Source organism: Prunus mume, linkage group LG5 (genome assembly GCF_029339155.1).
Source record: "Prunus mume cultivar Tortuosa linkage group LG5, ASM2933915v1, whole genome shotgun sequence".
In the NCBI taxonomy this organism is placed as follows: Eukaryota; Viridiplantae; Streptophyta; class Magnoliopsida; order Rosales; family Rosaceae; genus Prunus; species Prunus mume.
This window is the reverse complement of record NC_142702.1, coordinates 13,109,924-13,124,728: the sequence shown is the minus strand read 5'-3', so window position 1 is coordinate 13,124,728 and position 14,805 is coordinate 13,109,924. Positions and strand designations below refer to the sequence as shown.

At 37.4% G+C, this 14,805-nt stretch overlaps 1 protein-coding gene and 2 pseudogenes across 2 annotated transcripts; 1 reads left to right on the top strand and 2 right to left on the bottom strand.

The window, feature by feature from the left end:
• Positions 1–938: 938 nt before the first annotated feature.
• Positions 939–3,468, bottom strand: LOC148916986 (rust resistance kinase Lr10-like). The gene is made up of 3 exons (XM_089052143.1): positions 2,715–3,468; positions 2,225–2,251; positions 939–2,142 (listed from the first exon to the last, which is right to left on the bottom strand). The coding sequence occupies exons 1-3, from the start codon at positions 3,385–3,387 to the stop codon at positions 1,031–1,033; spliced, it is 1,812 nt and encodes a 603-aa protein (XP_088908269.1). The 5' UTR covers positions 3,388–3,468; the 3' UTR covers positions 939–1,030.
• Positions 3,469–5,720: 2,252 nt separating this feature from the next.
• On the top strand, positions 5,721–11,526 carry LOC148916985 (rust resistance kinase Lr10-like; annotated as a pseudogene). Its single transcript, XR_016126987.1, has 4 exons — positions 5,721–5,736; positions 5,801–5,827; positions 5,955–5,999; positions 10,356–11,526. The product of XR_016126987.1 is annotated as a rust resistance kinase Lr10-like (transcript).
• Positions 11,527–12,473: 947 nt separating this feature from the next.
• On the bottom strand, positions 12,474–12,974 carry LOC148916984 (uncharacterized protein At2g34160 pseudogene; annotated as a pseudogene).
• Between the last annotated feature and the right edge of the window lie 1,831 nt (positions 12,975–14,805).

The following is a 14,805-nucleotide window of genomic DNA, read 5'->3' as shown; positions in this document are numbered from 1 at the left end:
TCAAATAGGCATGGACTCTGTTGTTTTTTTTTTTGGAAACCCAAGACTCTGTTAACTAGCTTGGTGATGATCAACTAGTATGGAATCTGCCGTTTTGAACAAAAAATAACAGAGCGTACAAAATTTATAACAGACTTGTTTCGTACAAAGCCGAAAATGGTGTTCAGAGTGTCAGAGTAATGAGGTAGAACTTTTTGTTTTCCAAGTTTGAAGAGACATGAATCAGTGTGTGCACGCCCAAACCACAATGATGTGAGCTTAACTTGACCCCATTTTAAAATTTACCTTCACCAGTTGCTTCTGTTTTTCATCAAAGACTCTCCGACGGTCATCTCAATTGAAATTGTGTCTATTAATTGACCTTCGTGATGAAATCTTTCTAATGGAAAAGGCCAAAGGTCATGGAAGCTAGAGAACTGCAAAACGAGGAATCAAAAAACAAAGGTCAATCTTTCCCTCTATTTCATTAAAAATAAAAATAAAATAAAAATAAAAAGGTTCAATGGTTGCCTTTCTAGGCATTTTAGAAAGTTGTCGCTGATGATTCAACATTCCAACCCCACCATCCTCTCAAAATTAATCTCTCAATCAACTGCGGTTGCGCTGAGTAGGCCGAGATTTTTAAACACTTGTATGTTAGGCTTCCATCTCCAACGCAAGATACTCTCTAAAATACTAGAAGAACAATATTGCTGCAAGACACATTATTGGGGATCACATGATGAAGCAAGCGGGACAACGGCAATTTTATGGAAGCTGGTGGACTGTCATGTCAAAACTTGAATCTAGATTGTTACACAATAGTTTATGTGCACAAGTGATGCATAATATTGGATTTGGCAGCCAGTGATTGTGTGGTAGCAATAGGTCCAATGTTAGGGTCATTGAAACGCCACTATTTCTAAATTCTATGTAATGCTGGACCATGAGGCATGTGCTGGTCAAGTACAAACACCAAGAACTATATGATCATAATTGATTGCATACATTAGTGTGTTTACATGTAATGATGTAATTATAACTAAACGTGTTACTCCAACTCAGGAATTGCTTCTAACTGAATGTTTAGATTTCTTGCAGCCGTACTTGCATTGGTTCCTGCAGCACCTGTAGAGGCAAAGGGATTGGGAGGCACGGTTAAGCTTTCTCCTCCTTCCAACATCTGAACCACGGCTTTCATTGAAGGGCGATCCACTGGATGCCATTGGATGCACCAGAGCCCTACAATTGCGAGTTTCTTTGGAATTTTACGTTCTCCTTCTTCACCGATATGGATGCGTAGATCATCTCCTTCTTCTAGAAGATTATAAATCCATTGGGGATAGTAGATTTCATTTGTGTTCCCCGTGGCTGAATCGACATTCTTCCTTCCTCCTACCATCTCAAGCAGTAGCATTCCGAAACTATACACATCTGACTTATAGGACACATTTCCAAAGTTCCTGGAGAACACTTCAGGTGCAATGTAGCCCATGGTGCCTCTAGCTGTAGTCATTGACACTATGCTTTGATCCTTGGAACATAACTTGGCTAAACCAAAATCAGAAATCTTTGGAGTGAAGTTGTGGTCTAGCAAAACATTATGAGGTTTGATGTCAAAATGGAGGATTCGCTGATCGCATCCTTGGTGAAGATATTCAATTCCTTTGGCTATGGCTAGAGCAATATCTTGCATCTTATCCCAACCAAGGAAACTGTTCTTATTGTCTGGTGATGAAATGAAATCCTGCAGTGAACCATTTGGTGAGAACTCATAAACAAGAGCTCGTCTAAATCCATCAGCGCAAAAGCCAACCAATCGAACGACATTGACATGGTGGATATGACCCATTGTTCCCACTTCATTGATGAACTCTTCCCCATCTCCCTTAGAACTATTGAGGACTTTCACAGCAACGAAGAGTTCAGAAGAAAGCATTCCTTTATAAACAGTTCCGTAGGCTCCTTCCCCTAACTTGTCCTTGAAGTCATTTGTAATCCTCTTAATATCTGCATATGAATATCTGCTAGGTTTGAGAGCTCTGTAATCGTCTAAAAATCTTTCAATCTTTAATTGATGCTCTTTTTCTTTTCTATCAGAACTATAGACATGATACGCTGCAATGACCAGGAGTAAGACAACAAATGAACCCAGGGATGCACCTGCAAGTTAAACCTTTGTAAATATCACCACGATCTCATATATACAGATGAAACAAACTGCAACTCCAATTAAATAACTCACCTGTTGCCACCCATTTCCTTTTTGTACCTGAAAAAAAAAATACACTGCCAAATTAAGAATGAGGATTGCAAATGATAATATCCTTTAAATAAACAGTGCTGCTACTTTGCTCTAAACTTCCAAATAAGTAAGCAAAAAGTGGATTGCAAATGATAATATCTCATTTCATGAATGCGTTGTATTATTTGCATCTGCAGAATATTAAGAATCTGTAACAATTCAAATATATAAGAACCCATTAAATATATGTTAGCCAAGTTAACCTGGAGGACCACGAACACAATAAATTTATAAATAAATAAATAAATAAAAACAAGGATACAACTTGATAGATTCATCAGGGACATTTTGCGATAAAAAGCAAATAAATAATGCTGCTGCTCTGCTCTCAACTTCCAAGTAAGCAAAAAGTGACTAGTATAGCAGAATATTAAGAATCTATAATAAGTTAAATATATGTGAATGAAACTAAAATATATGTTAGCCATACCTGCTTTACTGAAGTCCACACATTCAATTTCACTTCTGGTGCCATTGTTCTTCAATCTACACATCTTGCCTCTTGCCTCACACTGTCCACAATTTGGTTCAGACCACTCCAAATAAAGATTGGCAGGCTCGTATGAAAAATATGGAACTGATGACAAATTATACATCTTTGTACAAGACAGTAGGGGCAAGTCCCCAATTATTTTGGAAGAAACAACAGAATAAACTTGGTAGCCAGGGCCACTGAAGCAGGGGACTGGTTCATCTAATTGCCTCTCAGCTAAGGAACAATTGAATAAGGTAAGATTAGTCATGTGATCTTTTGAGAAGTGGAAGGGAGAGATTGACTTGTTGAAGACTTTCAAAAGCTTCACCAGAAGACAGCCTTCTGGATCATATAATTGGACTGCCTGAGCCTTATAATCTATGCTTTTGACTGGGAATTTGAATGGAATTGGAAGCTCAAGAATTGTTTCATGCTTCTCATTGCATGACAGGACAAACCCAGGAAAGACACAGTGATCTGGGTGCCTGCCTTTGAGGCTGAAAGGGAAATGGACAGCTGGGCCTTTATCGCCACACTTCAATTTTTTGCAGGTATCTTGGGGTTCTCCATGCACTGTGGAGAAAGCCAGAAAGATTAAGCACAAGGAAGAGGTGATAATTTTTACCATATCTAACTAAATCTTTCTGTGCTGCAGAAAAAGAAAATGGTGTCTAAATCTTTCTGTGACTCATATATGTCCAATAAGATGTCCTCTCATTATTTAATTAACCCAATCGTGTTTGGGATCTTACCAGGAAAAGAAGAACAAAAAAATACTTTGTTTGCGATGAAAAGACTATAAAAGTCAACAGTTGACTTAGAGGTCCCACGACATGTGACATTCTTGATTGAATCAAATGTTGCATTTCTTTATAAAGAATGTTAGTAACTTTCTCTCTAATTTTCTCCATATTTTTATGACAAGTGTCACTTTCCTTACACTTAAAACAACATCATTAATGCATCACACAAATTAGTTTTTGTTTTCCAAATTTACCTTTATTGAATGTATTAACTCTTTTTAATAGCAAGCTAATTTTTTTACAACTTTCTTACCACCTTATTAAAAAATTAAATAAGATAATAAATACTGAAGTTTTTATTTTGTATTTTTTTCAAAGAGGACGTATGTTTTGTTAAACACAAAATAATGATAATATCACTTTCATAATAACAATGTCATGAAACAAACTTTTTTTCTTATTTTTTTTTTCTTATTTAATTTTTAACAATATGCTAAGGAAATTGTAACAAAACTTGGACAAGTTGAAGGAAATATAAAAGCTAATACATTTAATAAGGGTAAACTTGGAAAACAAAAACTATCTTGTGTGATGCATTAATGATATTGTTTTAAATGTAAGGAAAGTGACACTTGTCATGAGAAGAAGAGAGAAGGTCCAAAACAGAAGGTTGGAGAAAAGGTTGCTAGCATTCCTCTTTCTTTAATCGTTTGTTTACTTTGTCTACGTTGACCATTATAGAATGCAGCGAAACTTCCAAGGCTGCTGTTTGAAATGAGTTAGCAAGCACAAAACTAAAGATAACATAGTCACGACTCACAAGATAATCACGGCACCAACCTTACAAGGGGATGACCTGCATTTTTCTATTGCGGTTGGCTGGTACTTGGAGGACAGTTGCAGAGTAGATGAGACGGCTATAAGAGCATCCACAATAATGCTCTCTTTTCTTAGCTAAAATTTAGCTAAAAATATAAGAAAGCTATTTTAGGAGCTCTCTAAAAAATTTCAACTCCAACCATACTCCCTAATTTAGAGAGTCGTAAATGTTATAACTCTTTTTTAATTGATCCATCTTTATTAAAAATAAAAATAAAAAATAGTTAGCACTAAATAAGGGTTTAAAATACTCATTAAATAAAGCAGCATTAAATTATAAGGAGCCACTAGGAGTTCTTTCTCTCCTCGATTTAGGAGGTCCTGAAGACTTCTTATTTTAGGAGGTGGATAGGGAGTATAGTTGGAGTTGCATTTTACGATTCTTTTCTAAAATTCGTCTAAAAATGTGATTTAGGGAGCCCATTATAGATGCTCTAACGATGTTTTGGTGTGAATTTAATAGATGGATCCAATGGAATGGAGGATATTGAAAACTGTAAGACGCGGAATGAAAATAGCCAAACACCTGTCCGTTGACTGAGTTTCTGACATCAATAATACCAATTTGAGCGGACGGTATATCTCCAGAATATGCGTGTGGGCTTAGCATTACCTGCCCGTTGACTGACTTTCTGACCAAGGTTTACAGTGGCATTACCTGCCGTGGACGGTACAAAACTGATAGATATCTCCAGAACTTGTAAACCTCTCTCTCTCTCTCTCTCTCTCTCTCTCTCTCTGGGAAGTGGAACAAGGCCCTTTACTTTTACACCTACATTCTGGAAAATACTTGGTGCTGGCCATCAACTACTTTTACACATATATCCGAGTCGTAGATCCTGGCCTTGAAAAGAATAATTGCTCCTCCATTCCTCGTTATCCTTTAGCCAACTCTAACTTCAGTCTGGGGGATCTGTATTATCCGTCAAGTCAGTCTGTAACTTTTTTCAAGTGTGCAAATCCAGTGAATTCATCTCTCAACGTAGTGATTGCTCAATGCGCTAATAATCTGAGTAGGACAGGTTATGTCAACATTCACGATTCAACGACGTCGGATCTGGAGGACGGGTGCAGTATAGAGTGGACGACTATGATGAGTGAATCCTTGGACAACGAAAACTTCCATAACGTTTCTGACAGATACATACACATACACAACGCTTTGACGCATGGCTTTTTGCTTTATTATCATAACTTAGATGTTGCCTTTGTTGAATTTGGCCCACACCAATGGATCCCACGTGGTTCTATTCAATTAAGGGGTTCTTAAATAAGGAATACATTTACCCATAAATACATTTTTTGGGCTCACACTCTGTATTGTATTTCAAAAATTGAAATGGGGCTCACACTCTGTATTGTATTTACCCATAAAGTCTTTTGTTTTTTGTCTTTGTTAACTTTTGTTGTATTTTGCAGATTATGAGGCGCAATTCTTTAGCTCAGGTAACAGCTTCTATTTCTTTAATTATTCAACACTATATTTTATTTTATTTTTACTTTATTCTTTTTCCAAACATATAGTCGGAAGTCTTTGATTGATTTTGTCTGGCTTTTGTCTTATTGCTTGAAGGTGATTCATGGCGAGGAATTACGCTACTAATAACCATTATCTTCGGTAAGAGCGTGTTTTAGCAATTCAATTTCACTTTTTACACTCCTTCACAACTCACACATGAAGAGCCCATGACGTAATTTACGAGCAATTATAGAATGCCAAAATCATCACCCTGAATTGATAACTTACAATAATTTGCATAGCTATTTAATAGACGAGGAAAAATGAAGATGATGAACTGCACAATAATTTACATAGCTATTTAATAGACATAAGAGCACTTCCACCAGTTAGCCTCTTGCCATGGCAAGGGGAGCCCTAGGCGATTACTATTCACGTGAATAGTGGCTGCCTACTCCCAAAGAAATGTGTGTTTCAAGATTAGCCCTTGACATGGCAATTACTATTCATTTATTTATTTTTTTTCACAACTTTGTTTTTTTAAACAATTAATTTGGATAATATTTTCGGATAAGATTTTTGGGTTCCTACGTGTCAATACTATTCATATCGGATAAGATTTTCGGTTTCAAATTTCAGATAAATTTCAGATAAATTTCAAATTTCAGATACATTTCAAAATTCAAATTTGAGATAAATTCAAATTTTGAATTTCAGATACATTTCGAAATTTAAATTCCAGATACATTTCCAATTCCAAATTTCATTTGAATTTCAAATTTCAGATAAGATTTTCATCCTCTAAAATTGCGCCACGTGTCATCTCTATCTGTCTAAATTTTTTATAAAACCAGAGGCTCAACTCATACCTCCCACACCATATCTTCTCTACATCTTCATTTCTCGGATTTTAGATTTCATTTCTCAGATTTTAGATTTCATTCTCCATTCTCAATGTCAGACATAGAAGATGTTTTGGATAGGCAAGAGCGAGAAAGGCGAGCAAGAATGCGCAGAAGAGCTGCAAGCAAAAGGGCGCAGAGAGAACTAGATGAGCAACTTGGTGTGGCCGTTGCTTTGATGGAGGAAGAAAACCAGAGCCGTCGTGGTTCACGAAAGGCCGGGCATCGAATGTGGATAGATATAGACATTCTCAGGATAAGAATCTTCTGGAAGATTATTTTATCCCACAATCTCTGTACTCTGATGTTCATTTTCGAGCAAGATATAGAATGCAACCCCATTTGTTCAATAAAGTCATGCATGATATTTGCAATTATGATGACTACTTTGTTCAAAAGAAAAATTGTGCTGGAGATTTGGGGATGCTTCCCGAGCAAAAATTCACAGCTGTGATACAAATGTTGGCGTATGGGTCATCTGTTGATCAGGTGGATGAGATTGCCCGAATGGGGAAGTCCACCATTTTGGAGAGCTTGATGCGATTTTGTGATGCAGTGGAAAATCTGTACATCATGGACTACTCGCAGACCTACTCCCGGGACTGCAACGGCTTCTACAAAGAGCCGAGTCTCGTGGATTTCCTGGAATGATTGGTAGGATTGATGCATGCACCGCAATGGAAAAATTGTCCATCTGCTTGGCAAGGGGATTATGGTAATCGGAAAGGGCGAAAAGTATCATCCTCAAAGCGGTTGCGGTTTTGATACAGGTTTGGCACGCCTTCTTTGCGATTGCCGGCTCTCAAAATGATTTGAACGTCCTGGGTCAATCCCCGGTGTTCAATGATATTTTGAGAGGTGAATGCCCAAATATCACATATCAAGTCAATAATACCGTGTATCAGAATGGGTATTATCTAGCTGATGGTATCTACCCGAGATGGACAGCATTTGTGAAATCAATTCCACATCCCCGATCCCAGAAGGAAATTTTTTTGCTGCCTATCAAGAGGGGTACAGAAAAGATGTGGAGAGGTGCTTTGGTATCCTTCAAGCTCGGTGGGCTATTATCAGGGGCGCGGCGCGTCTATTTGACGAGGAGGTGCTCAGAAGTATAATGATGACTTGTATCATCCTCCACAACATGATTGTGGAAGATGAGTATGATTACGATGTTGATGAAGTGTATGAGCCAGATCCCATGAACACGACCTTAACACGAATTTATGAAAAACCTATGGGGCCAAATGGAGAACCAATGCAGCATGATCCGTTGGTTAGAGACGGTACTTTCATGCATCGTATGATTGAGCACTACACGGAGATGCAATCGTCGTATATTCACGAACACCGTCAAGTTGACTTGATGGAACATTTGTGGGCAGTGAAAGGCAATGAAGGTCAATGAAGTCAAGTGAAGATGTTTTTTTAGTGCATTATGTTTATGTTGTATTTTTAGTTATGCTTTGTTGTTTTTTTTATGCTTTTGTTGTGGTTTGTTTATTTTTATGCTTTGGTTGTGGTTTGCTTTTTATGTATGGAATGTTTTGAATAAAAAGGAATTTTGTTGAATATTTTCTTCATTCACTACAAGAAAATCAATACAACTCATAACATAAAATACATGAATTACCACCAATCTTTTTTTTTTTTTTTAAATACAATGAAATGAAAGGCAAGCAAACTAATTTAATGGTACAATGAAATGAAAGGCAAGCAAACGAACTTAATTGTTTTGATCATTTAACCAATCCGTGTTGCTAGGTCCATCGTCACGAAAAAGTCTTCGTCTCATAACATCCCTTCGTTCTAGCTTCCAATATTGTTTCGTTTCAGGGGACATATGGGTTGTATCCATGGCCATTGTTTCCCGATCCTTATTTTCAATCTTTTCTTGGCGTGCATACTCCCTTTCTTGGCGTGCATACTCCCTTTGTTGGCGTACATACTCCCTTTCTTTTGCATTTTCTATATCAATTGCCCTATCGTGCTCTTGTTGTTTCATGTCCATTTCAATTCTCATGGCTTGCATCTTTGAAAGTTCCTCCAAAAATTTAGATGATGACTTGGTAGAATAACTCCCTCTCTTCGCCTTCGCTGTCTTCCTTCCAATAGGCCTCGGCTCCTTTTCGATAGGTGAGTCTTGACTCATCGGGGAATCCGTAGGCGAAGCGGTTGCCGGTGTCTCATGGAGTGGCGTCTCGTTCAAGACTACCGTCGGACCCGTTGGAATAATTTGGAATTTCTTACAATTCTTCACCACCTCCCAACAATGGGTATGGTTGAAACTTTTTTTTCCTTGCCCAGTAGCACCAAAAAACATTTGTGCTTGTATAGTCTATAAAAAAAAATGAAAATGCAAGAAACTTTAAAAATTATTGGCAATGCAACAAGTATAAAAAAATAATAATGGAAATACAAGAAACTTTAACAATTTATTAGAAATGAAAAACAAAATTAAAATATTGCAACAAACATTCATATTAATATTGGAAATACAAGAAATATTAACAAAATATATAAATTGCAAGAAATATTTAAATAAACTTAAATAAGACATAGAAATTAATAAAACAAAAATTACAAATAATTTACCTCACTGGTAAGGTTTTCCCCGCTTCTATGGTTGTCCATCGCCTTTACCAAGGCATCCCTCCATTTCGCCAACTCTTTGTTAAGAATTTTCCACCTACTAGATAGTGCCTGATCTGTACGGGTTGAACTAATTACCCTTTCACAAAAATCCGGATGAATTTTTTTCCACATATGACAGAATTTCATCTCATTGCCCGTTACGGGATAATGACTAATGTGGAGCCAAGACTCACACAAGCTAACATCTTCCATGACACTCCATGCCCCTCTGGTTTCACTAGAAGAACCCATAAATTTTTATAGAAAAATTCAACTTCAAAGTGAAAAAAATATTGACTACAAAGTGAATAATGGTAGAATGAGAAGAAAATGTATGAAGAGTTGGTGTTAAAAGTGATTGGTATTTGTTGGTATTTATAGGAAAAAAAATCAGTATTTTTTGGGCATTTTTTCAAATTTTTTTCGATTTTTTTCTTTTTTTTGGGGCAGAATTAACCGCCGTTGGATTGTCTTTGGAAAATTGAATCGAGCGCCAGATCATCGCCACGTGGAAGAGAGCCGTTGGGTGCAAGTTTCGATTTTTTTCATTTTTTATTCTCGAAAAATGGCTGCCGTTGGATTTGGAATAAAGTCGATCGGACACTCGAGAATGCGCCACGTGGAATAGACCCGCATGGTCATCAGTGGCGCGTCAAATTTTTTTAAGGTTGGGCGTGCACGCGCCAACGTTAAAGAAATTTAAACAGCACGTCAGCCCAAAACGAGTTTTGTTACTCGGCCGACCTCCCAAGGGCTAGCCAGCAAATTTTTTTGGGGCCTACACCTTGCCCTGCAGATTTGTGTTGCTGGAAACAACATTTTCCCTAGCACACCCACCCAACCCCGCCTCCCCAAGGCCCTTGGTGGAAATGCTCTAAGGGATGTGATAAAATGTAAAAAGAATGCATCAAAAAGCTATTCAGTTTCAGTAATTTTCTCATGATTTTTTTTTTTTTTTTTTGGTAATGCTCTTGTGCAGTACTACATCTCATGGTAAAATTTATACTGGCTCCATTTGTGATTGTGTTTTTGATCTATACATGGAAAAGACATTCGTCAATGTATAGCGCGATCGAAAATTTTCTACATGATGAGAACAATTTTCCACCGATAAGGTACTCTTACTTGGACATTAAAAAGATGTCTAACACATTCAAGAATAAGTTAGGTGAAGGAGGCTTTGGCATGGTATTTAAAGGAAAATTACGAAGCGGCCATTTTGGAGCAATTAAGATGTTGAGCAAGTCCAAAGCTAATGGGGAAGATTTCATTAGTGAGGTAGCTACCATTGGAAGGATTCACCATGTTAATGTGGTGCAACTTGTTGGTTATTGTGTTGAGGGTTCAAAGCGCGCTTTAGTATATGAGTTCATGCAAAATGGATCTCTTGATAAATGCTTTTATTCCAAACAAGGGAATAACTTGCTAAGTTACAAGAAAATGTATGATATTTCACTTGGAGTAGCTCGAGGGATTGAATATCTACATCAAGGTTGTGACATGCAAATTTTACATTTTGATATCAAGCCTCATAACATCCTTCTTGATGAAAATTTTATTCCAAAGATTTCTGACTTTGGGCTTGCGAAATTATATCCTACGGTTAACAGTATTGTCTCGTTAATGGCAGCAAGGGGAACAATGGGTTACATGGCTCCTGAGTTGTTCTACAAAAATATTGGTGGCGTCTCATACAAAGCTGATGTCTATAGCTTTGGAATGCTGTTGATGGAAATGGGAAGCAAACGAAAGAATTTAAATGCACGTGCAGAGCATTCAAGCCAAATTTACTTCCCCTCATGGGTGTACGATCAATATAAGGAGGGAAAGGAGCTGGAGATGGAGGATATAACAGAGGAAGAAAAGAAAATCGTAAAAAAGATGGTTATAACTGTCTTGTGGTGTATTCAAATGAAGCCAAGTGATCGTCTGGCAATGAACGAATTATAAAGATGCTCGAAGGAGACGTTGAAAGCCTACAAATGCCTCCTAAGCCTTTTCTGTGCCCTCAAGAGATGCCTGTAGATATTCATGATAATTTGAACCATACATGTTCTAACATGGAGTTGACGTGTACTCTGTCACCTAGGTGATGATGAGGTAGCAACTTTCGCAATTTTATTCAAACACTCCAGTACTTGTGTAGCGTCTCTCCGCTTGTTTTCCGGGTTCTGATGTTGGCTTTTCATGTGGGTGTCTAAGAGTAGGGTTGGCATGTTTCTGCATTTTAGTTTGGGTACTCCGTCTGGTTTCAGTTTCTGCATTTTAGCATGTTCGATTAAATGCAGACTTCTTTTCATGGAGTTTCTCATTTCTGGATGAATAAAAAAAACCTTTGACATCCCAAAATTGCCCGAGTAATCTCACAGTTTTAACTTTTAGGGTTAACTACACTTTAGTCCCTAGAGGTTTAGGGTCAGTATCGAAATGGGCTTGAGATTTCAATTTCATCAATTTCACACTCAACGTATCCAAATATGACCAATTCACCTTGTTCGTTAGATTGGCCGTTTGATCAAACGTTAAATGTTGATGTGTCAACTGTGGGACCCGTCACAAACCCTAACAACGAATTCCAACTAGTACACATGAAGGGCATTTCTGGAAGAAAAAAAAATTTAAAACCAAAAACAAAAAAACAAAAAATTCCCCAACTCTAGCAACCCTCTCTCTCCATCTCCCATCCACCCTTCGTTGACCCTCCACAGACCCCCTCCCCTCCCCTCCCCAATCAATCCCAGGCCCTTCCCAACCCAAAATACAATCAAACATCCAAAACAAGATCAACCTCACAATCAGAACCAAATAACTCACTAGCCCTATAAGTTGTTGCTCCTAATCCATAATTACCCGAACCTAAAAAACCTAATTTGTCTAATCCAATCAAATTGAGCCACAAAAGGAGAGAAATAGAGGGAGGAGAATGGGGATGATGAAGAGAGGGGGAGAGGGAGGAAGAGACTGTATTTTACAACAAATCCTAAAAAGAAATTTTATCACAGCTAAACAAACACCACTAGAGAGGCAAACCTAAGAAAAAAAGTCATACATCCACCAGTTTTTGAAGACCTAACAGTGCGTGCACCAAGCTAGATATCAGAAAAAACAAACTTCAACTCTGCTCATACTAAAGGGCTTCCTCTGCAGCAACAACAGCCATTATCTCTTCAGACTTCTCAGACTTTCCAAGCAGCATTTCAATCTTTGCCTTTTGAATTGGCCGCCCCCTACATCCTCCCTCATGTCAATTGTAGAAGTCGCGATCTTCTTCTTGAAAGCCAATCCATTGTTCTTCAGAATCTCAACCATGGTAACAACAGTAGCAACAGCCATTCCAAGGGCAGAGAGCTCCACCTCATTGTTCTGCTCCATGTACCTCTTGGCAAGATTGACATAGAAGAAGAGGGGCTTTTTGGTATTTGAGACCTGGATGCGATTCTTCTTGTTGTTGTATGATGAGTCTGTGATTTGCAAGTTGTTCACTCCCTCTGTGACACCTTCCATTGTTGCTTCTGCTTCTTTCTTCTTCTTCTTGTTTTGCTCTGCAGAGAGAGAAGAAAAACCCTAATTTCCTCACAGTCCCTCTAAAATTTACCTGAAATTTATAGGTGAGGGTTATTGTTTTTGATTGCTTGTTTGTTTTTTTCTTTTGGTTTAAATTTTTTTTTTTTGGGTAGTTCTGAGTTTTGTGGAGGTGGGTTTGGGATTTGTAGTGAGTGAAGTGGTGGACAGTGTGATTTATTTGATGTTTTTTTCATCTTTTTTTTCTCTATGATTTAATGGGAAAATTTACTGTTTGGATCTAAAATTCTTGAGAATACTAGTAATTTTGTTCTTGACTTTTTCTGAAACTTTTTGGTGGAGGTCGACAAAGGGTGGCTAAGGGAGGGAGACATGCTGGGATTTTTTGTTTTCAGTTTTTTGGTTTTGAAAAAATATATTTATAAAAAAAATAAATAAAAAAATTATTATTTAATTTTATTTCTGAAATGCCTTTCACGTGGACTAGTTTGAATGGGTTGTCGATGACGGTCCCACAATGACATCAACATTTAACGTCACCAAACGGTCAATCTAATGCGGACGGGGTGAATTGGTCATATTTGGATACGTTGGGTATGAAACTGATGAAATTGAAATCTTGGGGCCCATTTCGATATTGATCCTAAACCTCTATGGACTAAAATGTAGTTAATCCTAACTTTTAAAAACTACGAAATATAAGGCGTGGTGGGACATTTACTCCATACGACAATCAGGAGTCTTCGTCTCCAGTTTGTCGGCACAGAATTCCGGCGATGAACAGTTGGGTCAGGAACGGTTGTCGCAATACGCTGGTCGCCCGATGAAATATCTATTCTTCGCCCCATCTATGTATTTAACCCGACGAAATGTTTTGTCGCGTGAAACTTCTGGGCAGCACGTCGTCTCCTGAAAGCGGTGGGCAGAGTAGCCCGTTATGCAAGAACCCCACATATCATCAAACTAGATGCAGATGGATTGAATTTAACAGATGGGACCAAACCAATGGTGGATAATTATGAACTTGTTAGATGCAGATGGAAAATGGAAATATCTGGAATCAGTATTATAAGTCCGTTGACTGACTTTCTGACATCAATGGGTATTACATGTCCGTTGACTGACTTTCTGCAGTGGAATCAGTTTGAACTTACCCACTGAAGACTTGAAAAGTAAACTCCAAGTTTTTCTTCCCATTGGAAGTCTTGCATCAATGAGTACCCCCACCACGTTGATTTTTTATTTCTTTATTTTCCAAAATCATTGACATTTAGCATCTATGAGGTGAGATTTCTTTTTCTTTGTTTTCCAATTGTTGAAATTTCCATGAAATTTCAAAGGAAAACTACAAAATTCCAAGTCGTCGAAATTACGTTGTCTCAACTTTTACTCCCTAAGAACTTGAAAGAGAGCATTAACGAGTAAACAAAATTCCAAAGTTTTGGAAAGCAATTGATATGATCTCTTTTTCATTGGCTCTGGATTTTGAAGGAGTGTTGAGTACCCCAAACTCCTTAACAGTGAGACTTCACCTTTTCCAAATCATTCAAGATTCATGATTTCCAATCTCAAAGTACATATATATATATTTATTTGTTAAATAATTCATACAATTATATTTTTCATTCCTCACTTTGTTAATTTTGTTCAATATTCATCCATTTTTATTGAAGATGGCCCCAAAACCATTCTCAATTTTCACATGCAGGAGAGGTCAAAATGATTTCAAATTATGTATGTGAAATTTTAATTTTTTAGGTCAAAATGTTTGGAAAAATAAATCATGAATGTTGAAGCAAAAATATTATCAAGAAAAATTAACTACCAAAAAAAAAAAAAAGGTTAAACCATTCTTAAACAATTTAATAACACATGCAAAATCAAATTATGAGTCTACAAGGTTGGAG

Excerpts from the sequence above, each read along its gene's own strand:
- LOC148916986 (XM_089052143.1), bottom strand. The coding sequence starts at position 3,387 with ATGGTAAAAATTATCACCTCTTCCTTGTGCTTAATCTTTCTGGCTTTC. Across the intron at positions 2,252-2,714 it reads TGTGGACTTCAGTAAAGCAG|GTACAAAAAGGAAATGGGTG; the intron begins GTATGGCTAACA and ends TTTTTTTTTCAG. Across the intron at positions 2,143-2,224 it reads AAGGAAATGGGTGGCAACAG|GTGCATCCCTGGGTTCATTT; the intron begins GTGAGTTATTTA and ends TTTAACTTGCAG.